Source organism: Arvicola amphibius, chromosome 7, assembly GCF_903992535.2.
Source record: "Arvicola amphibius chromosome 7, mArvAmp1.2, whole genome shotgun sequence".
NCBI classification, from domain to species: Eukaryota; Metazoa; Chordata; class Mammalia; order Rodentia; family Cricetidae; genus Arvicola; species Arvicola amphibius.
In genome coordinates, this window is record NC_052053.1 from 31809261 (window position 1) to 31829397 (window position 20137).

Sequence of the window (20137 nt, forward strand, 5' to 3'; positions counted from 1 at the left end):
TGCAGAGAAAACCGGCTTCATAAAATCAGGAAGAGGGAGGGAGGGACGGAGGGAGGGAAGGAGGAGGAGGGGAGGGAGGGAGGGAGGAAGGAAGGGAGGGAGGGCGGGCACAACAAATGCTGATAAAGATGTGAGAACAGAGGAAACAGTATTCACTGCTAGTGGGAGTGCAAACTAGTACAACCATTATGGAAATCAGTATAGAGGTTACTTAAAAAAAAAAAAACTAGAACCACCATGTGACTCAGCTGTATGTATCACTTGTGATAATCTGAGTAAGAAATGCTCCCCGCCTCTTCCAGGCTCACGTATCTGAACACTTGGTTCCTGACTAGTGATGCTGTTTGTGGAAGATGTAGAACCTGTAGGAGGTAGAGTCTTGCTGGAGAACATGCATATGCGGGGGGGGGGTGGCTTTGAGAGGTCACAGTCTCACCCCACTTCCAGTTTACACTCTGTGGTTTTGTTTTGCATTTGAACATGTACTCTTTAAGCTTCCTATTACAGCCACATATTGTCATGCTTCCCCTGTCACTGGGGACACTTTCTGGGATCATAAAAATCTCTTCTTTCTGTAAATTGTTTTGGTCACGGTGCTTTCTCACAGCAACAGAAAAGTAACTGATACAGTATCTGGCATCAGAAGAGTGGGTTGTTGCTGTGGGAAAACTGAGCCATGTTTTTTTCCTGGAGGAAGACTCTGGAGGTGTGGACTTAAGAAGGGGTTCAATGCTGTAAGTAAAGCTTATGCAGCTGTTCCACTAGCAGTCTGGAAGATAGCAAGGCTGAGAATAATTCGGGTAGCATAAGTCCTGCTGAAGAGGTTTCAGAGGGGAGCAATATTAATAATTGGGGTAGAAGCCATTTATATGGTATGTTGGCAAAGAATCTGGCTGCCTTCTGCCCTTGTCCTAAGAACTTAAATGGGCAAAATTAAAGATTTTTTTTGGCAAATTCAAGAGAACATAAGTTTAATCAGTGGTATGGTTATTACCAATAGCTCTTACGCAGATTTGCAATGAAATATAACAAGAGGTGCAGAAAGAAATACAGATCAGATTGTATGGTTGTACAATTGTATAATTTGGAGAGAAAGAGTGCAATAGGAAGCTTACAGTGGGAAGACAGGTACAGAAAGACTGTAACAGAAAGGAGAATGATGCCATTAAGGAGATGCCTACACTGCACTGGAACAAAGGGAAGTGCCCTGAGGGCAAGACCCTATGTAGCTAAGCTTCCAACCTGTGAAAGAAAAAGGCCTAAGTTTTCAGCTCCTAGAAAACAGCACACTAAAGCTCGTGCTAATATGACCCAAGAGGACAAGAGTTCATCCCAAGCCAGCAGTCAAATGTGGCAGTGTCATCCATATGATATATATGGCTTTGGAAGATTAAAAAGTGATAGTGGGACTGGGGGTCATGACTCTTCATGATTCTAGAGGGATAAGGCTTGACTCTTCCTTTTCACTTAGCACACAGTTCAACAGTATAATCTTGAATTCTAATTACACCTATTATTTCCTAAGAATCTGTTAACAGGGCTGAAGCCCAGTGGTAAAGCACTCGCATAACTAAGGCCCTAGTTTAATCTCCAAAACTTGTACAGATGCAGACATGCGTGTGCATATGTGTGTGTGTATGATTAAAATGTCATAACCAACCCAACCTTTAAGTCTTCTATTTACAAAATGGCATTCAAAGAATTAAATTAAGACTTAGTAAGAGTGATCTCCAGTTCTGACTAAGTGCATCCTAGATGATCAGCATCTTGAAATGGAGAAAATCCAATCATGGCTCTCAAACATTTGTGACCGTTAGGATGATCAGACAAATTGTTTCAACAAACTCTAATACGAACTTCAGTCTCTGGTTTAGGACATCTGGGATGAAGTTAGACAATGCACATTTCTAACAAGTTCCCACAAGATAATGATGTTGGGGGTTGAAGACTACACTGAGAACCACCAGTTTAAGAACCACTCGCTTAAAGCAGTACAGCTCATAGAATGTGGTCCTCTGTAATCACAAAACTTCCGAATAAACATTTGGAAACTTTAAAAGCAATCTGGTTAACAATTTGGTGCAACCAAAGGTTTAAAATATGTTTTTGTATTTTCTATCTCTTTTACTTAATTTTCTAGTAACATATTTTTATTGTACTTGACAAAGGTTGTAGTGAGGGGCCGCTTGTTGGTTCCCGGCCGCTTAACTCTGAAATAATCACACAGAAACTGTATTATTTAAATCACTGCTTGGCCCATTTGCTCTAGCTTCTTATTGGCTAACTCCTACATACATATTAATTTAACTCATCTCCATTAATCTGTGCATCACCACGAGGTTGTGGCCTACCAGCAAAGTTTCAGCACATCTGTATCTGGCAGCTCCATGGCTTCTATTTGACTCTGCCTCCTTTCTCCCAGCATTCCGTTTAGTTCCCCCCGCCCAGCTCTGTTCCCCTATAGCTTTGCTATAGGCCCAAAGCAGTTCCTTTATTAACCAATGATATTCACAACATACAGAGGGAAATCCCACATCATAAGGTATAGCCATAAAATTATTAAAATTAATGTTTATAAAAATGTTTCTCAAAATATCTGGGGACTTTTTTTAACCATACACTGTCTTTGAAGGTAACATTTACTTATTTCATTAATTTTGCCTCCTTAAGAAACATACAAGTGCTCGGTGGTGACGCAGGCTTTTAATCCCAGCACTTGGGAGGCAGAGGCAGGTGGAGCTCTGAGTTGAAACTAGCCCCATCTACAAAGCCAGGACTACACAAAGAAACCCTGTCTCAAAAAAGAAAAAAGAAGGAGGAGGAGAGGAGGAAGGAAGAAAAGAAACAAGTTTTAGTTTGAAATAATTATATTATTAATTAAAATAATTACTAAACTTTATTATTTCTGTTAATGTATATTTAAGGATATTTATCAAGAAAATTAAGTGTTCATTTGCAATGAATTCCCTTTAGATTGAAGAACAGGGTAGAGATTTTTCTCTCTTGAAAAACAGCTGATAACATTTTAAGTGATTCAGAACTGAATCATCCTCAGCTTCTCTTTTTATTGTAATTAGCTGGGAGGTGAATGACGGCAAGGTGGGAGTAAGGGACTTTAGTGCAGTGAGTTACATTGTAAACATACATGGAAAACTGGAAGCAATCCCACTGTGTGGAAATGTCATTCTAAACAATTTGACTTCTAGATCAACATTTGAAAAACCTATTATGTTACTTTAACATTAGCTTGCTCCTCTTGATAAAGTAACAAATATCTGTCCTTTGTTACTGTATCCAACTTTCTGAAACCTTGTTTTGAATCATGTATTTCCTAATTCTAGTTAAGAACATAATCTTCAACACCAACAACAGGTAACACAAACAACATCCATATCATTTAGTCTAATCATTTACTCAACAGAGAAATGAGCAAAAGATTCAAACCAACAGGCAAGTTATTGACATTTGTTTAAAAAAAGACTTATTTGATGATTAATTTATGCATTGCTTTATACTTACTTCTGAAATTATCTTCCATCCTTTTAACACTAAGAAGAGACACTTAATCCCATATAGTATTTCAAGACCTACATTTAAAAACAGCCAAGACTTGAAGTCTAGGAGATAGCTTAGTGGGCAAGTGCTCAACAAGCATGAAGACATGAATTTGAAGTCAGTTGTAGCCATGTGTGCCTATAACCACAGTGCTTGGGAAGGCAGAAGAGGATGGAGACAGAGGATTATCCCTGCTGGCTGGCCAAGCCAACCTAACCAAAACAAAGGGAGTTGGGTGTTCAGTAAGACACCCTGTGCTGAGGCGATAAGGTGGCAAGTGGTAGCACAGGATACCTGACACCCTTCTCTAGCTTCCACACAGCAGCCAGCACACTCAAACATACCCACTACAACACACAAATATAAAAAAGAACTGACGCGGATCTCAGAGAGTTTGAGGCCAGCCTGGTCTACAAAGTGAGTTCCAGGACAGCCAGAGCTACATAGTAAAGCCTTGTCTTGAAAAACCAAAATTAAAAAAAAAAAAGAATTTAAACCAAGAATTGCATTACTGTGTGGTGGTTTGAATTAAGATTGGTCCCCCATAGGCTCATATATTTGAATATTTGAATGTTTATTTCCCAGTAGGTAGACCGTTTAGAAAAGGTACGGACTTGCTAGAGAAGTTGTCACTGGAGCTGGGCTTTGAGCTTTCAAAAGCCCATAAGGGGCCCAGTCTCTCTCCACACCCCCTCTTCCTGCAACGTGTTGATCAGATGTAAACTGTGCCATGCCTGCCACCATGTTTCCAAAAATGACGGAAATGAACTAACCCTCCAAACTAAGAACAATTTCCAATTAAATGCTGTCTATTGTAAACTGCCTTAGTCATGATGTCCCTTCACAGCAACAGAACAGTAACTAAGGCACAGTGGTTGGGAGAGAGATGGAAAGGGTATGGCTAGCAGACTGCCTGACATACCAGCTGTGGAAGTCTGAATGAGAATGGCCCTACAAGCTTAGGTTTCAATACTCCCTCCCTAGTTGGTGGAAATGTTTGGAGATGTTCTGGGAATGTTCTGGACATGCCCAGAAACCAGTCTCCCAGGTGATTCTAGATCATGTCAAACTGACAACCTTAGCCACAACACTCTCCATTATCAATACTATATCATACTTTTTAAATTAAAAGAATTTTTTACAACTTTTTACAATCTTACAACTACCTCCAAACACATGTCAAAGCCTTTATGTGTTCTATAGCAGAAAAAGAACAACGAACAGAAACGTGAGAGTTCTGCTCTCCAATCAAAGATTCTTGAATCCTAACAAGAATTTGAACTATGTAGGGAATCATAACAATAAATAAATTACATTATAAAGTGCACATTTTGACTGTCTACCCTTAGGATTGGACCTGATATTTAATATATTAAACATTCTCCCAGGTAAGACCAAATCTCTATCCCAAATTTTTGCGTAACAAGGTTTTCAACTATATACACACCTTAAAAAGGTATCACTATGATAGAAACACTATGGAAAACAAGTTTGCCACTTCAAACTTTTATATAAAACTACCATTACCTGAAGCCATTTTGCTCAAGGCATTTATTTACCAAAAGTCATTATTCTCATAGCAAATTTATTTTTTAACTGTCAAATGTCACCTAACAGGTTACTAGTGTACAACAACTATAAAATGGAGTAATATTCAGCAAGAAAAAAGAATGAAGCTTCCTTTCAGAAGTGAGAAGGCTTTTTTAAAAAAAGTGTCTCACTATATATCACTGGCAGGCCTGTAACTTCAAATTTGTGGTAATTCTCCTGCCTGTCTCCTGAGGATGAATGTCATAATACGTATGGATCTTAAAAACAAGAAAATGCTGAATAACCCCACAAAGAGGGTTAAAATTATGCTACATTTACATAAAACTCTAGAAAATGCCATTAATCTCCAGTGATAGGAAGACTTGTTTACAATTCAAGGTAGAAGGGAGAACACTTATATTCATTATTCTGACTGTGGCAATGGTTTTACAGGGACACAAATGCCAACACTATCCAATTACGTAACTTCATATATATACTATGTTAAGTATAAATAAGTTTATCATTCAAATACTAAATTCCAGCTTTAATAGGTTATTGTATACAATATAGATATATGCTAATTCTCTGAAAACCACATAGTATTCAAAAGTATGCCTCAACTAAGAATATAAGAGGTCTTTTAAGGGGTTGAGGGTGGAAGGTGGTTGACTCTGAAGGTCATTTAGAAATGTAGAACTAAGTTACCACAAAGCACATGTATTGTGAAGTAAAATAGCCAGTCATCGGTGATCCAGGTGTCTGACACCAGTTACCAGGAAGAGAAACAACAATCCAGATAGTCAAACTGGCATTAATAGCTTATAGCTATGAATTTTGTACTACCAAATATAAAATTGCTGTAGGTATCTCTGCAGGCGTCTGTCCCATTCTTTAAAGTCAAGTCCCATTCTCTCCCACAAATGGTATGGCCATCAACCAATCACCTCACATGCCCAAAGTCAGTTAACGGAATCAACTAGATACAGGACCTGAACTAGCCACTCATATTCCATCTGTCAGTAATTTAGAAGAATGAATTACAGAAGCTTTGAAGTGACCATATTTGGTCAAGAAGATGTGAAAGCTCTGTTAAGACCCTTTGTCGATAATAAAACTAAATTAATTTTTGAAAAAGGTAAACACTTCATTGCCAAATAGAGTTCATTCCAAGAAAGCTAGGATAGTGCAGGCTCACAGTACTTATCATTAGTGAAGGGAAAACTCATGTGGCAAATCTACAGAAACAAAATGCATTTAAAGATATTTACACTCATTTACAATAGATATATAAAAGACTTTATATATACACATATTACATTTTATGTACCACATAACATGTACAACATGTAGTATTTTCTGTTATTAATACGTAAAGTAACTATTATCTTTTCCACATCTATAAATCAATGAAGAATAATCTACATCTTATTTAACAGAGAAGTACTATCGGGGCATATAATCTGGTGATATTACAACACATTGTTATCTTCAACGTTCACCCTCAAGAACTACATAGTAGGAACTAGAGAGAGGATGGCTCAGCTATTAAGAGCACTTCCTGTGCTCCCAGTACACATAGCAGGTGGCTCATCAACCTATCACTCTAGCCCTAGAGAATCTAATATCCTCTTCTAGTCTCCACGGGCACCAGACACATGTGACATACACTCAGACACACATACAAAATAAATTAGTTAAAAGAAAAATAAAAACCACACAATAGAATTACAAAATAAAAAAATTTCAATTTAAAGAATTTTACGGTTTATTTTGAATACAATCAAAGTTACCCTTGACTGCATGCCCAGCCCATGGGTTGTACATACTTGCTTAGAGACAGACATTCATATAAATGTCATTAAATAAGAATGCTCATTATTCTCCACAATTTTTCAACCTGAAGTTACCAACAGAATTAAAAAGGGAAAAACAATCTGAGGCCTAGTGTTTGAAAAGTAGAGGCAAACGATCTCTATTAGCAGATATATATATAACTCAATAAACCCAAGGGAATCGATGCAAAACCTAGTACAATTAGGTAATTTAGTAATGTTATAGAATTTGAAATTAACATATAAAAATCAATAGCTTGGTTCGAGGCCAGCCTGGTCTACAAGAGCTAGGTCCAGGACAGGCTCTAAAAAAGCTGCAGAGAAACCCTGTCTTGAAAAACCAAAAATCAATAGCTTGGGCTAAAGAGATGGCTCAGTGGTTAAAAGTACTTGCTACTTCTGCATAGAACCTAGGGTTGGTTCAGAGCACCTACATCAAGCAGCTCACAATGGTCTATATAACTGTCATTCCAGGGAATGCCCTCTTCTGGCTTCTACAGGCATCAGGCATGCACAGGGTGCACATACACATGTTTAGGCACTCACGGTACACATACAGAACTTTTTTTTACAAGAAATCAATCACGTTCATAAATATAATGACAAGTGGGAAGGAATACTGAAATGCTATTTACAATAAAAACTCCTTCAAATAAGTCAACGAAAACATAAAAAAATCTGTAAGAACATTCCTCAAAGATAAACAGACTTCATAAAGAGACAATCTATGTTCTTGGATGAAAAGTCAATTCTCTGTAAGTTGATTTATCAATGTATGTAGAGTCCTAACAAAAACACTGTGGTGGTTTGAAAGAAAATGGCCTCCAGACATGGTATTGCTGGAATAGGTGTCGTCTTATTGGAGGAAGTTTGTCACTATGGAGGCGGGCTTTAAGGTCTCATATATGCTCAAGCCACTTCCAATGAGACAGACCACTTACGGTTGCTTTTAGATCAAGATGTAAGAATTCTTAACTAGAGCACCATGTCTGCCTGAATGCTGCCTTGCTTCCCGCCATGATGATAAAGGACTTAAGCCCCAGAAAATGGTAAGCTACCTAATTAAATGTTTTCCTTTATAAGAGTTGTTGCAGTCATGGTGTCTCTTCATAGCAATGGAAAGCCTAACTAAGACAAATGCAAACACTATTGTCTGGATTCTGGCAAAATAATTATAGAGTTCACATGGAAAACTATGCAATGGTAAGGTACTTAGGAAATCTCTGAAAAAGCAGAGTGGTGAGAGGCAGTGGTGAAAAGTCCTATAAGAGGTAAAATAAATAATGGAATGGAATGATGGAACTATAAACAACAATGAAAGCAGTAAACATTCTGCTCAATAAATCAGCAAAGAGAAAGTTATGTTAGGCGTAAGAGGGGTGTGCTGGCACACACCTATAACCTACACTCCAGGCTCACATATCAGCTTGGATATATGATAGAAGAGCAACACAAGAACCCTATCTCAAGAAACTCAAAGGCCCCAACACCTAAGAAATTTCAGACAAAAGAGGACTTTATTTTTTCTTTAAACAACTGAATATCCATCTGGATTGGGCAGGGTGGGCATTGGAAAGTCTAGGGGCTTGGGATGGGACTCAGTGAAGAGTACTACATCTAGCATAAGCAAAGAACTGGATTTCATCCCAGTACAAACAAACAAAATAGCACATACTAGAAACCATGGAAATTCTATAATAAAGCTTAAGGTAATTAATAACCATAGAGAGGGACCTTTAACTTTAATTACATAACTAGAATAATTTTTTTAAAAAATGAGCATTGCATTTTGCCCACTTGTATGTCCTTGTGAGGGTATCAAGACCCCTGAAACTGAGGTTACAGACAGTTGTGAGGCACCATGTAGGTGCTGGGAATTGAACCCAGGTCCTCTGAAAGAGCAGTCATCTCTCCAGCCCCAGAAACATTTTTTATTAAGAACTAAACTTACTGACTGCATGTCAATATTTGTCAATATACAACAGTCTGACAGTAAATGCATACTCTGAACTATCTACCACCTAGTTACATCAGTGCCATAGAGCCCACAAGGATTTAATAAACATATCTACTTCTAGTCCCTTTGTTTTTTGAGAACCACTACTCATCCCAAGCTCAAATTAGAGCAATGATCCAAATAAAAGCTGGATTGTTTCTGTACCACCCACATCATAGGCTTCAGTGACAAGACTAACCCAAAATGACAAGACATCACAGACTCAATCGAAGAGATTCTTTTCTTAGATTTTCAATCTAACAGAAACAAGTTAAAAAGCAAAACAAAATAGGCATCTGTTCCCCTCTCTCTTATTCAAGGGATGCCTATACAGAAAAAAGGCAAAGATAGCAGTACACTCACCCCCAAAAACCAATCATGGACTTCTCAAGGTGGCTGAGATTTACGGGTTTTGTTTTTACCCCCCATACTTTTCTGGAATAATCTGGACATCTTTATAAACATGCAATATTGTTATGATGGAAAAATGGGTAAGGATTCATGAATCTAATCTGGAAATCCAAAAGAATGCCACACGTGGAAAACTCCACACCTGTAGTTCATGGCGTGCAAGTTAAAAGTGACACTCCACTATAAACAAACTGAATTATAAATCCATATGACCAGCTCAACAGATGCAAAAAAGGCACTTAAAATTCAAACCTTCATAGACAGATGCTAAATAAATTAGGATTAGAAGAAACAGACAACAATATTTAATGGTAGTCTACACTAAGCCAACCCCTATCACTAAAGGAATGAGGATGTGTTTAAAGCTTTCACATCAAGATCTGTAACAAGACAAATGTGCCACTTTCACTGCTTTTACTCAACACAATGCTAGACGTCAAAGTAATCAAGAAAAAGAAGAGTATCTAAACTGTCACTCTACAGATGATATGATCTTATACACAAGAAACCCCAACAACACCAAAACACTAGAATGCATCAAAATTGCAGAATGCAAAATCAACAAAACAAAATCAATAGCAGAGCAACACACCATAAGTATCTCAAGTAGTAGAATGACAAAGCCAGTACCATTCACAACAGCTACCAAAGGTGGGGGGAGGGAGAACCATAAAACAAATGCCTAGGACTTAATATGTTTAATGAAAGAAATACATCTCTCCAGTAAGAACCATAAAACACTGATGAAGAAATCCTGCAATTAGAAAGAAAATTATATATTTAGAGGCTGGAGAGACAGCCCAATAGTTAGCATATACTGCTCTTGAATGTGACCTAAATCCCAGAACCCATGTTGGATGGTTCACAATTGTCTCTAACTCTATTTCCAGGAGATCCAACAGTCTTTCGGCCTCTTTGGGCACCCCTTACACATGTGACATATGTAGATGCATGCACATGAAGAAAAAAGAAAAAAGAAAAAAGAAAGGGGGCTATCCTACATTTTAGAGACTCTAGACAAATGGCATCAGAATCTCTTAGTAAATCCTCATTGTCAACTTGACTAGACTTAGACTTAGCATCACCATGGAAACATACCTATGACTTTGCCTAGAGTTTTCAGAAAGGTTTAAGTGAGTGAACTGAAAAAAACAGGAAACCGTACTTACCTCCAGCATTCTTCTGTGCTTCCTGGCTGGTCAGTCACATTGTGACCAACCAACCAACCCACACTCCTGCTGTGCACAGGCTAGTCAGTCACAATGTGACCAACCACCCCACACTCCTGCTGTGCACTGTCTTTGCTATCACAGTGCAATGCATCTCTCCTTAAATCATGAATCAAATATAAACCCTACCCTTCATAAGTTGTTTTTGTAAATTATTTTGTCACACCAGGAAGAAAAAAAAAAAAACTAGTACACTTGGGAAAGTCTTAAAAATGAAAATTCTTAAGCTACATATTAGACCTATTGATTGAGACACTGGAGAATACAACCCCCAAAATCTGTTTTAAAAAAACCTTCCAAAGAATCTGACACATGGAAAATTTGAGAATTGCTGAACAGACCATTTACACTAGCTTGGGGTGTTACAGAAGCCCTGACAAGTCCTGCTAAGCTAGTTCACATGTCCTACCTACCAGGTACTGCATGTGAACAACCTCATTCCCAGTCTAGGAAATCAGTCATTGTGCTGTATGGTAAAGGACAGGAAATCAATGCATCTCCTATATGACAGGCAAGCAACAAAGTTTCTTATGGCATCCTTCATAAATTTCTTTTCCTTGGGAATCATACATCGCCAAAAAAAAGTCACAGAAAATAACTGAAGGGTCCTCAGAATGGGTAAGAAAATAATAATCTTTTAATTGCTCCAACCTCACGCAAATTTTGCATTTCTTTTGGTTTTACTAATGTGATCGACAGTAAGAAGCAGTATAAATCTTTTCATGTCATGTTACAATGCTACTTGTCAAAATACTGTTTATACCTTCACTACTCAAATTTAACATAACCAGATCCAACTCTGCATCCTGCTTTAATGTTAATATTATTTCAATTTTTCCAATATAACTTTCCTATGATTTTGTATATTTAAGGTATCATTCTAAGAAGTTTCATCAGACTGCCAAAAGAATTCATCACACAAAAAAAGCTGAGAATCCCAAGATAAAGGTTCTCACATCAAGTGTTAACAGCTTCCATTTGAAAACTGAGAGAGAAATCGTTTCTTAATTATACAAACTGGAATACGACCAGAAATTAATGAGCAGTGGGTAGATGTAAAAACTTCTCATTTTGCCTGCAATAGTCACTACAGACTGAACTGCTAATAATGTTCCAGCTGAAAAATATTACAAGAATAAAATATGTAGCATAGCTACCCTCATCAGTAACCTTGTTTTCCAGTTTTCTAAATATGCTAACACTGAAGCTCACTAGTATACCAGATCATCCTCTTCAGCCACTCTGCGTGTGTCTACAGCCACTGGAGAGGCTGTCATCACACAAATCTACTTTCTCTCATGACTATATATTTATCCAATCTTTAAAATTAAAAAAACCTGAAAAACAAATACAAATACTCAACTATTAATTTAGAGCCCAATTACTGCTTTAGAAGTAGCTAAAAAATTAGTTCTCTTAGCCAGTAATTTCAAAACTTTTAATTTTTAAGTCAATTTAACAATTACCGTCATAAAACAGAGAAGGAAAGAGAAAAAATACATTATTAATTTGCTAGTGCTTTTAAAACTAAAGCTTTTAAAAATAAAAATAGTTTTTCAATCGGCAGGTGAAAGAAACTAGGAGAAACTATAGGAAAGAATGTGTTTGGAGATACTTTATATTTTATTCTTCCCATTCCTTCCTACTTTATTATTATTATCAAACAGCATTTAAGGCAGATTTAAGTCTTGCTAAAAATAAACTCTTAAAATTTAAAACTATCCTCTGAGAGGCTGATGAGATGGCTCAGTGGTTAAGAGCACTTGCTACTCTTGCGAATGACTGGGGTTTGGTCCAGCACCACATGGCGACTCATGACCACCTGTAACTCCTGATCCAGAGGATCAGACACTCTTCTGGTCTCTGGGGTCACTAGGTATGTACCAGTTTACTTACATACACTCGAACAAAAACACTCATACACATTAAATAAAAATAAATCTTAACAAAAACGACCCTTTAGAAGTTATCACTTAATTTTGTTCATGAGAAGAGGCAAAGACCAAGGTTATTTTGCCAAATTTATAGTACTATTAACTAATCTTGTGGTTCAACCAAAGTCTTACACCCTTTGCCCAAGGAGGGTCAAATAAAAACGACAGACTGATTTTCACTCTGCAGCCTTCTGATTTCAATACAATATTAGTTTATGGCAAAAGGGAGCCTAAGAGTGGATGGCTAAAGAAAATGCTGCGGAGGGAAACCTGGAAGTGATCACCATTTACTTTCACAATATTAACTTCACAAAGACAGTCCTGTTCCATTTATATAGTACAGTTGTCTTCTATTTACATAGTACAGGCAAGGCAAATAATCAAAGAGTAACTTTAAGCCCAAATCAAATAATTCTAAGAAGCCTCCTGCCATCTGTACTAGCCTCCCTTGTGACTTATTCCTATCAGCCCTTCCTCCTCTACTGGTCCTATCATTTTTACTATTTCTCTACTTCCACTCTACTTAAAATGAAGGTGCAGGGATGTATGTTCAATCATACAATCAAATTCAGCCAAGTAGCTATGACCATGCCAATGCCTATATGACAAGTCCTCCATCATATATTCTGTCATATAGCTATGACAGAAGTTCCTGCTGGATACCAAGCTTGTGCAAGGTAGTAAATAAAACAAACATAATAACTTTCTTATGCCAATTAGTCTAATTGGAAAAATGTATATTTATTCTCTCCCCTCATAGAATTTTACGTTCAAACCCAAGACACGAGGAAGCTGACTAAAACAGTTAATAGCAATGAGTAATAGCAGTAAAGATCGTGCAAGAAAACTAAAGCTAAGGAAATATCTGAAACAGAGTAGACTGCTCTATCCCTTTATAAGAGAATCTCAGATAGCGAATAAACACAATTCTCATTTAGAACAATGGCCTCAAGAACTGCAGAGTCCAATCTTCTAAAGGGGTATTCCTAATACCCAGTACTATATTTGTTAGTTCTCTTCATCTAGTTATGTCTAGACTGTTAGGCAAAATGGAAACTCACAATGCAAGTTAATTTTACAGCTAAAAGCCATCTAAAGCTCAGTCTAATTCAATTTCAGAAATAAGGACACTAAGGGTCAAGAAGGCTCAGTAACTTCTTTGAATCCCAGAAACTCATACCTTACAGTTCTGCAAAGTATGAAGGATTGGCTTTCTTTAAATAAATTTCTTCTAGTCTACTCTTTCAAATTTATGGCTTGTACATGAATTCACTATGTGTCAAACCATGGATTTAAAATAGCCTGGAAGAGGTGGCATGTGCCTTAAATCCCAGGTGGAGGCACTGTGAGTTCCAAGGCCAACCTAGTCTACAGAGAGTTCCAGAACAGTCAAAACTACACTTAGAAACCCTGTCTCTAAATAAACAATATATATGTGTGTGGTGTGTATGTGTGATATATATCACATATATATCACATATATGTATCATATATCACACACAGACTAAATAACTGCAGTTAATTTGTAATTAAAAGATAGTAATTCCTGATATTTAGTGAATGCTCATTCTCATGCCACTGTTAACTTTTCTAAGCACACTACAATCCATCCTCCAACAAACTGATGGAATCTTATAAATAGTAGCATGCCCAAGAAAGCAAAGCTAGATAGCCTGAACAGGGAACAGGTACACTTAACCAAGGAGTTTCTCAGAGATAATTGGTTATCAGTGGTATCAATGTCATTTGCTGCTAAAGGGAATAGCACAACCGTGCTGGCTTTGACTACTCAACCATTTCTCGGAGTCTTGTGGACAATTAATTCCCAGGACACCTTAAACTAGTCAGCTTTGTTTTCTGCTACTTGAAACCAACAAAATCAATTGTAAATGTAATATAGGGCCTCATTTTAAGAGACTGGAAACAAATATTTAAACTCACACCACAGATCAAGCACTTCTTTACACTTTTAAGGAATGTATGTACAAAAGGAATTTAGTGTCTTTAATAATACTGTTTTAAATACTAATTTAAGAGATGAAGCAATGCAAAGGTGAGGTTCGAGTACCTAAGTCAGACATGAGACCTCAGCCTTTGACACGAAGGTATTTTAACTTAGATAGATCATGTTAGACGAGTCATTTAATTTCTAAAGTGCTACTTCTGCCCTCTGGAAATAAGACATTTGCACATACATATCCTAGTGCTATAATGAGCTCTAAACCCTGAACTTAACAAAGTGAAGTTAACTGAACTTAACAAAGACCTGGCACACATTCAATACATGTGTTAACATACTCGCGGGGTTACATAAGATGAGCAATCTGAGACTCAGACAAGGTAGGCAACTTCCCTCATTAAGAGCCACGTAATGACCAGAACTAGAAAAGTTGACTCCCGAACCACATCAGAGAAATCCCTTCCAGACTACTCTATAAATTCCTGGGCCTAACACTCAAGCTACCTAGAATCTGGTATAGTTCTATGCTTTGCTCAACTTAACGTCAATTACTTATCAAATATTTACTGAATTTCTACGATATTTTAAACATCACTGAAGATAGAAAGCATTCAGATAGGATGAGTTAGAAAAAAAATAAAAGATGTCTATATATCCAAAAATAAGAAAAAGTTAAAAGAATAATAAAATTAGGAATAGCACTGCCCTCTCCTAAATTTTGGATCAGCGAGAGGAAAGTGAGGGTTGCACAGGAGAGGCTCTGGAGGGGCCCTCCTTTTGTCTGTGTAATAGCCACAGACCTTTCTTTAAATACCTCATGCTCAAGTATTTGTACCAATATATATTGTACAGCCAAGCTTGAAAGATCAAATTGGGGGGCCGGGGCAAGCAAGATGGCACACTGAGTAAGGACACTTGCTACACAAGCCTGGTGCCCTGAGTTTGATCCCCAGTTCCCACATGAATGTGGGAAGAGAATGATGTAACAAAGCTGTCCCACGCTCTCAGGAACACCCTGCCATGTGTGCACTAGTCACACAAATATCTTTTTAAAAAGAAAACAAATTCTCTTTCTGCATGAAGCCTGCTCTATACATCAGAAGTTTCACTCACGCCTCGCAACTGTAGTGGCATTTAACTTTTTCTGACATGCCCGGATTTCTGCCATGTTAACCTGGCCCCCTCGTTTTTGCCGATACTGTAATGATTTTTACTTCAAATGACAATTTTAATTTTATGAAATAAAGACATGTATTTTTTTGAAGAACAAAGAATACTTCAGCACACTGGCTTATATATATAACTTTGATGTCCAGTGTTTCAATAACTAACATCCCAGTGTTTTATTTAGGTAATACTTGGCATATAACAATTTGTTGAAAAAACATACTTCATGTTTTTTACAATATCAACTTATAAAACTGTACTTTACATTCTATTATAAATCATAAAAAACATCAGTGTCTCAGTTAATTCTGAAGAGATATTAAGACTCAATATATTTCTTTCACTGAAATATCACTTAAAAGATAAATGATAAAAATCAAGAAATAATGGGGAAAATTACAACTTCAAATGAGTCATGTTCTTTTTCTTTGAAAATAAGCTAAAGGGTGCAGATGCAGGAGGACAGTGAGTCTGAGGCCAAGCTGGCCACAAACCAAGACTCTTCTTGTCTTAAAAACACTGTACATGCATATATGTAGGTAAAGGTATGTGGGTGTATATATGGTGAATGAATACTGAATCATGATTCATGTAGACTTTTGCTCGGGCACATATAAAGATCTCTTTCATAGAAACCTACTTATAATTATAAAATAGTTATTTAACACAGAACAAAAAAATAATACTTCAGCCACATCTGTGATCAAAAAAACAACTGAGGGGGGGCTGGAGAAATGACTCAGCTGTTAAGAACATTAACTGTTCCTCCAGAGGACCTGGGTCCAATTCCCAGCACCCACATGGCAGCTCACAACTGTCTGTAACTCCAGTTCCAAGGGACCTGACACCCTTACACAGACAAAACAACAATGTACAATAAACAAATAAGTTAATTTTTAAAAACTGAGTAGCAAAAAAGGCCTCAAAATTAAGAGAAAAACGAAAGTATCATATTTGGTTGTGTGCAGCATCAAAGTAAAGCAACAAAAAAAGGCTTCTACAACCTCCTAGTTTTTGTTGAATTTTCTATATACATGCACACAGAGGCAGAGAATGTACATGAGTTGAGTACAAGAGTAAGAGTGCATAGAAAAACAGGTCTCAATATTGAAAAGATTATCAACAAACATTTACCAAGCATATACATTATGTGCTAGGCACAGTTCTAGGCACTTGGAATATATTAATGAACAAAACCAGCAGAAATCATTACAAAGGTTATATTCTAACAAGAGAAAAATCTAAATAATAAACTAGGATTGTTTCCCACAAATTTCTTATACACTTAAGGAAACAAGATGTCTGATCTAATGGTGTCAATAGAAGAAGCAAACTCAAGTAACTACTAATAAAAAAAGAGAATCTGAACAACAAAGAGCAAAGCAAAGCAGAGGAAACAGCTCAATGGAAGAGTGCAGAGCCCATGGTTCTATCCCAAGCCCTGCAAAAGAAAATAAAGAAAAGCGGCCAAGCCAGACAGAGTTAAGTGATGAAAAAACCCAACTTAGTAACTTAATAGTCTGAGCAAGTCAGTATCAGTTCTGAAAGTTCTCAGAGTTATAAAATATATTATTTACAACAATTCTAATAAGTATACTAGTATAGATAATTCTGAAATCTAATAAATATAATAGCACAGATAATTCAGGATCTAATAACTATAATATAGATAATTCTAGGATCTATAAGAATCTTAAGTATGAAAAAATGGGGATTCTGACAATGGGGTTTTGTGACATCAAAGGCAAGGATTTGATGACCATTACTATCAGGGATACCTTTTAGGTTATCTATAAAAAAAAACTGCAGCAACTCACAAGGCTGTCATTACTAGGACTAAGAAATAATAAGCCAGGAAAAACTCAAATGTCTAGTAACAAGTACATATGGATTATATATTATTTGTAATTATTCAGCAATAAAAAGGAATACATGATGTATGAAACAAGAGGGAGGATAATTAATAGCATCATGCTGGGCAAAGAAGCCATACACATACAGGCATCCTCCATTTACACAAAACTTCAAAATGCAGCACCAATCTACAGCAAAGCAAGTTGACAGTTTCCTGGAATTACAGTCCCGGGATTAGCTACAGAGACAAGAACACTTTCTGAAGTTGGAAATGTTTCTTATTCTTGGATGTATACATTTGTGAAACCTCATTAAATCTTTATTGTAAACTGCTGCATCTTTCTGAACTTATAGCTCAGGAAAATAGATGTTTAAAAAAGGTTTATATTAAAACACCTAGAATTCTTAGCACAGTATCTGAGATCTGAATACTCGACAAGCAATAATATTAAAAACAATAGCTACCACTCTGTAACATTCATGAAGAAACAGAAGAATAACTGGTACCCTGATTTTCAGGTTTAGAGTAAAAACAATTACAGAGCTTTAGACCGAGCACCATGAGGAGCACTACTGGGATGGAGACTCAGGACGACAACTGGCAAACCTTAGACAAAAGACAACATAAGGAAGAGAAGAAAACAATGGAAAGACACTCACATGTCCAAAAGAAATGGTTACGAGAAATATGTGGCCAGCACAGACAGTAACATGCTACCAAAACCAAGCAACTTCTAAATTACCATAGCAAGACACTGCCAGAAGGTAGCTCAAAATTGAGTCAATGACTACCTAAGCAAATTTGTCAAGCACGACTAAGCTCTAAATCTTAGGTATAAGAACTTGCCTTTTTTTTTTTAAATTAAGAGGTTTAAAAAGAGGCCCTATTTTATCTTCTATTGAAAATGTTAAAGTCAGGTAATCAAACACCAAAGAGAAATGTGATTAACTCAAAGCACCAACACAATGAGGTCAGAATTCGAGCAGCCAATCAAAGACTTTAATGCATTTCCTGCACTATTAATAGTCAAAAGAGAAAACCAATCACAAAAACCTCCAGCTTTCTTTTGACAGTCACAGAAGCAAGGGAACCAATCCACACACACCCGAGGTTGACAATAAGGCGGGACTGAAGGTTCATTGAAGAAATTCTTCAGGGTGCAGTTACTATGAACTTCGCACGCAAGTAACAACACTCCAGAGTCGTAAACACTGTCAAACCAGAGGAAAATCATTCTTAGGTAAAATTTAACCCCTGGGAAGAGGGAAACAGCATTTTTTGCCAAAAGAAAATTTTAGCATCCGGTCAAAAATGCAACTGTCAATGTGGACGCGCTGAGTCTTTCAACTTGGAAATGGCCATCTCGCACGCTAGCTACGTCCCCGGACGCGGCGCCGAGAAGCGCGGGCCCGGAGGTTGGTTTCTAGCGCTCGGGCTGCGTCCTATCGCCGTGCAACCGAGCAGGACCAGCCCGGCAGGCAGAGCCCGCGCGCGGTGCAGCAGCAGGCTCGCTAACGCAGAGTCCCGCTCGGGAGTCACTGCCCCGGAGCAGGGTTGCACCGCCTCTTCCCGCCGCATCTCCTCCGGCGAGCAGCGCAGACCATCATCTTGCCAGCACAGACCGTATCACCCCGCTAGCACGAAGGCTGTTTGTCTGGAAAGGGCTTTACTTTTCCTAAGCCATTTCAAAAGCACTCGAATGCACACCAGGATTTTAAACTGTAACGAAAAGATCGCCTAGCAATCAGTTAAACCCGGCGCCGGGGACGGGTCTACAAGGTAAACAGAGGCCGTACGCCAAGTGCGGCCCGGCGGATCCCTGCGCCATTCCCGGCCGCTGCTTACGGCAGAGCCCCCTTACGGCAGCGTAAGCGCCGCCGAGAGCTAATCACAACACTGGGACGCAACAACATGGCGGCCGCGGGCGGGCGCTGCGCCGGCCGACAGGTTTACGCTACTCCGCCGGCGTAGGGTCCCGAGCGCGCAGCGGCAGCGGCGCCCTCCAGCGAGCGTAGAGCGCTCTGTGAATGGCGAGGCCCGGCTGACAAAGGGGAGGGGGGAGGAGGGAAGAGGGGGGGGGGTAATAAACACTCGAGTCCCTACCGATTCCTCCTCCTTCTCCATCCCGGTGGGCATCTGGGGCACGGCCCGGTTGATGGAGACGCAGTCGTTGAGATCAGGCATGTCCTTGCCGCGGTAGATGGGCAGCGGTTTGGCGGCGTCCAGCGCCCGCGCTCGGAAGGAGAGTTTACTCATTGTCTCCCCGCCTTACAGGAACAGCCCGGGCGGCGGCGGCGGGGCGGGCGGGGAGGGGGGGAGCACTCCCGCCGCCTCCTCCACCTCCTTCCTCAGTGCAGCGCGGCCGGCCCGCTCCTCCTCCTCCTCCGCACTGCCCCCGGCCCCAGCATGGGCGCCCACCCCGCCCCAGAACAGCCCCCCGCCGCCCGCGGCCGCTTCCACACTCTAGATCCGCCGCTCGCCCGCCCGATCCGCTCCCTGCGCCATGGCCAACATGGCGGACATTACCACAGCGGCGGCGAGCGATCCCGGCAGCCCGCGCGAGAGCGCGCCCCCGCCGCGGGGACGCGCGTCGCCCTCTCCCTCCCTCCCTCCCTCCTTCCTCTCCCTTTCCCTCCCCTGCCTGCCCACCCACTCTCTCCTCGGC

At 39.0% G+C, this 20137-nt stretch overlaps 1 protein-coding gene across 2 annotated transcripts in view; it reads right to left on the reverse strand.

Annotated features, from left to right (window-relative positions):
• The window catches only part of Epc2 (enhancer of polycomb homolog 2), a 96010-nt gene extending 76239 nt beyond the window's left edge, over nt 1-19771 (reverse strand). For both annotated transcript variants that reach the window (XM_038337149.2, XM_038337148.2), the window contains exon 1: nt 19576-19771. In XM_038337149.2, coding sequence (XP_038193077.1) covers nt 19576-19728 — 153 coding nt within the window. In that variant the 5' untranslated portion in view covers nt 19729-19771. The remainder of the gene's footprint in view (nt 1-19575) is intronic.
• Between the last annotated feature and the right edge of the window lie 366 nt (nt 19772-20137).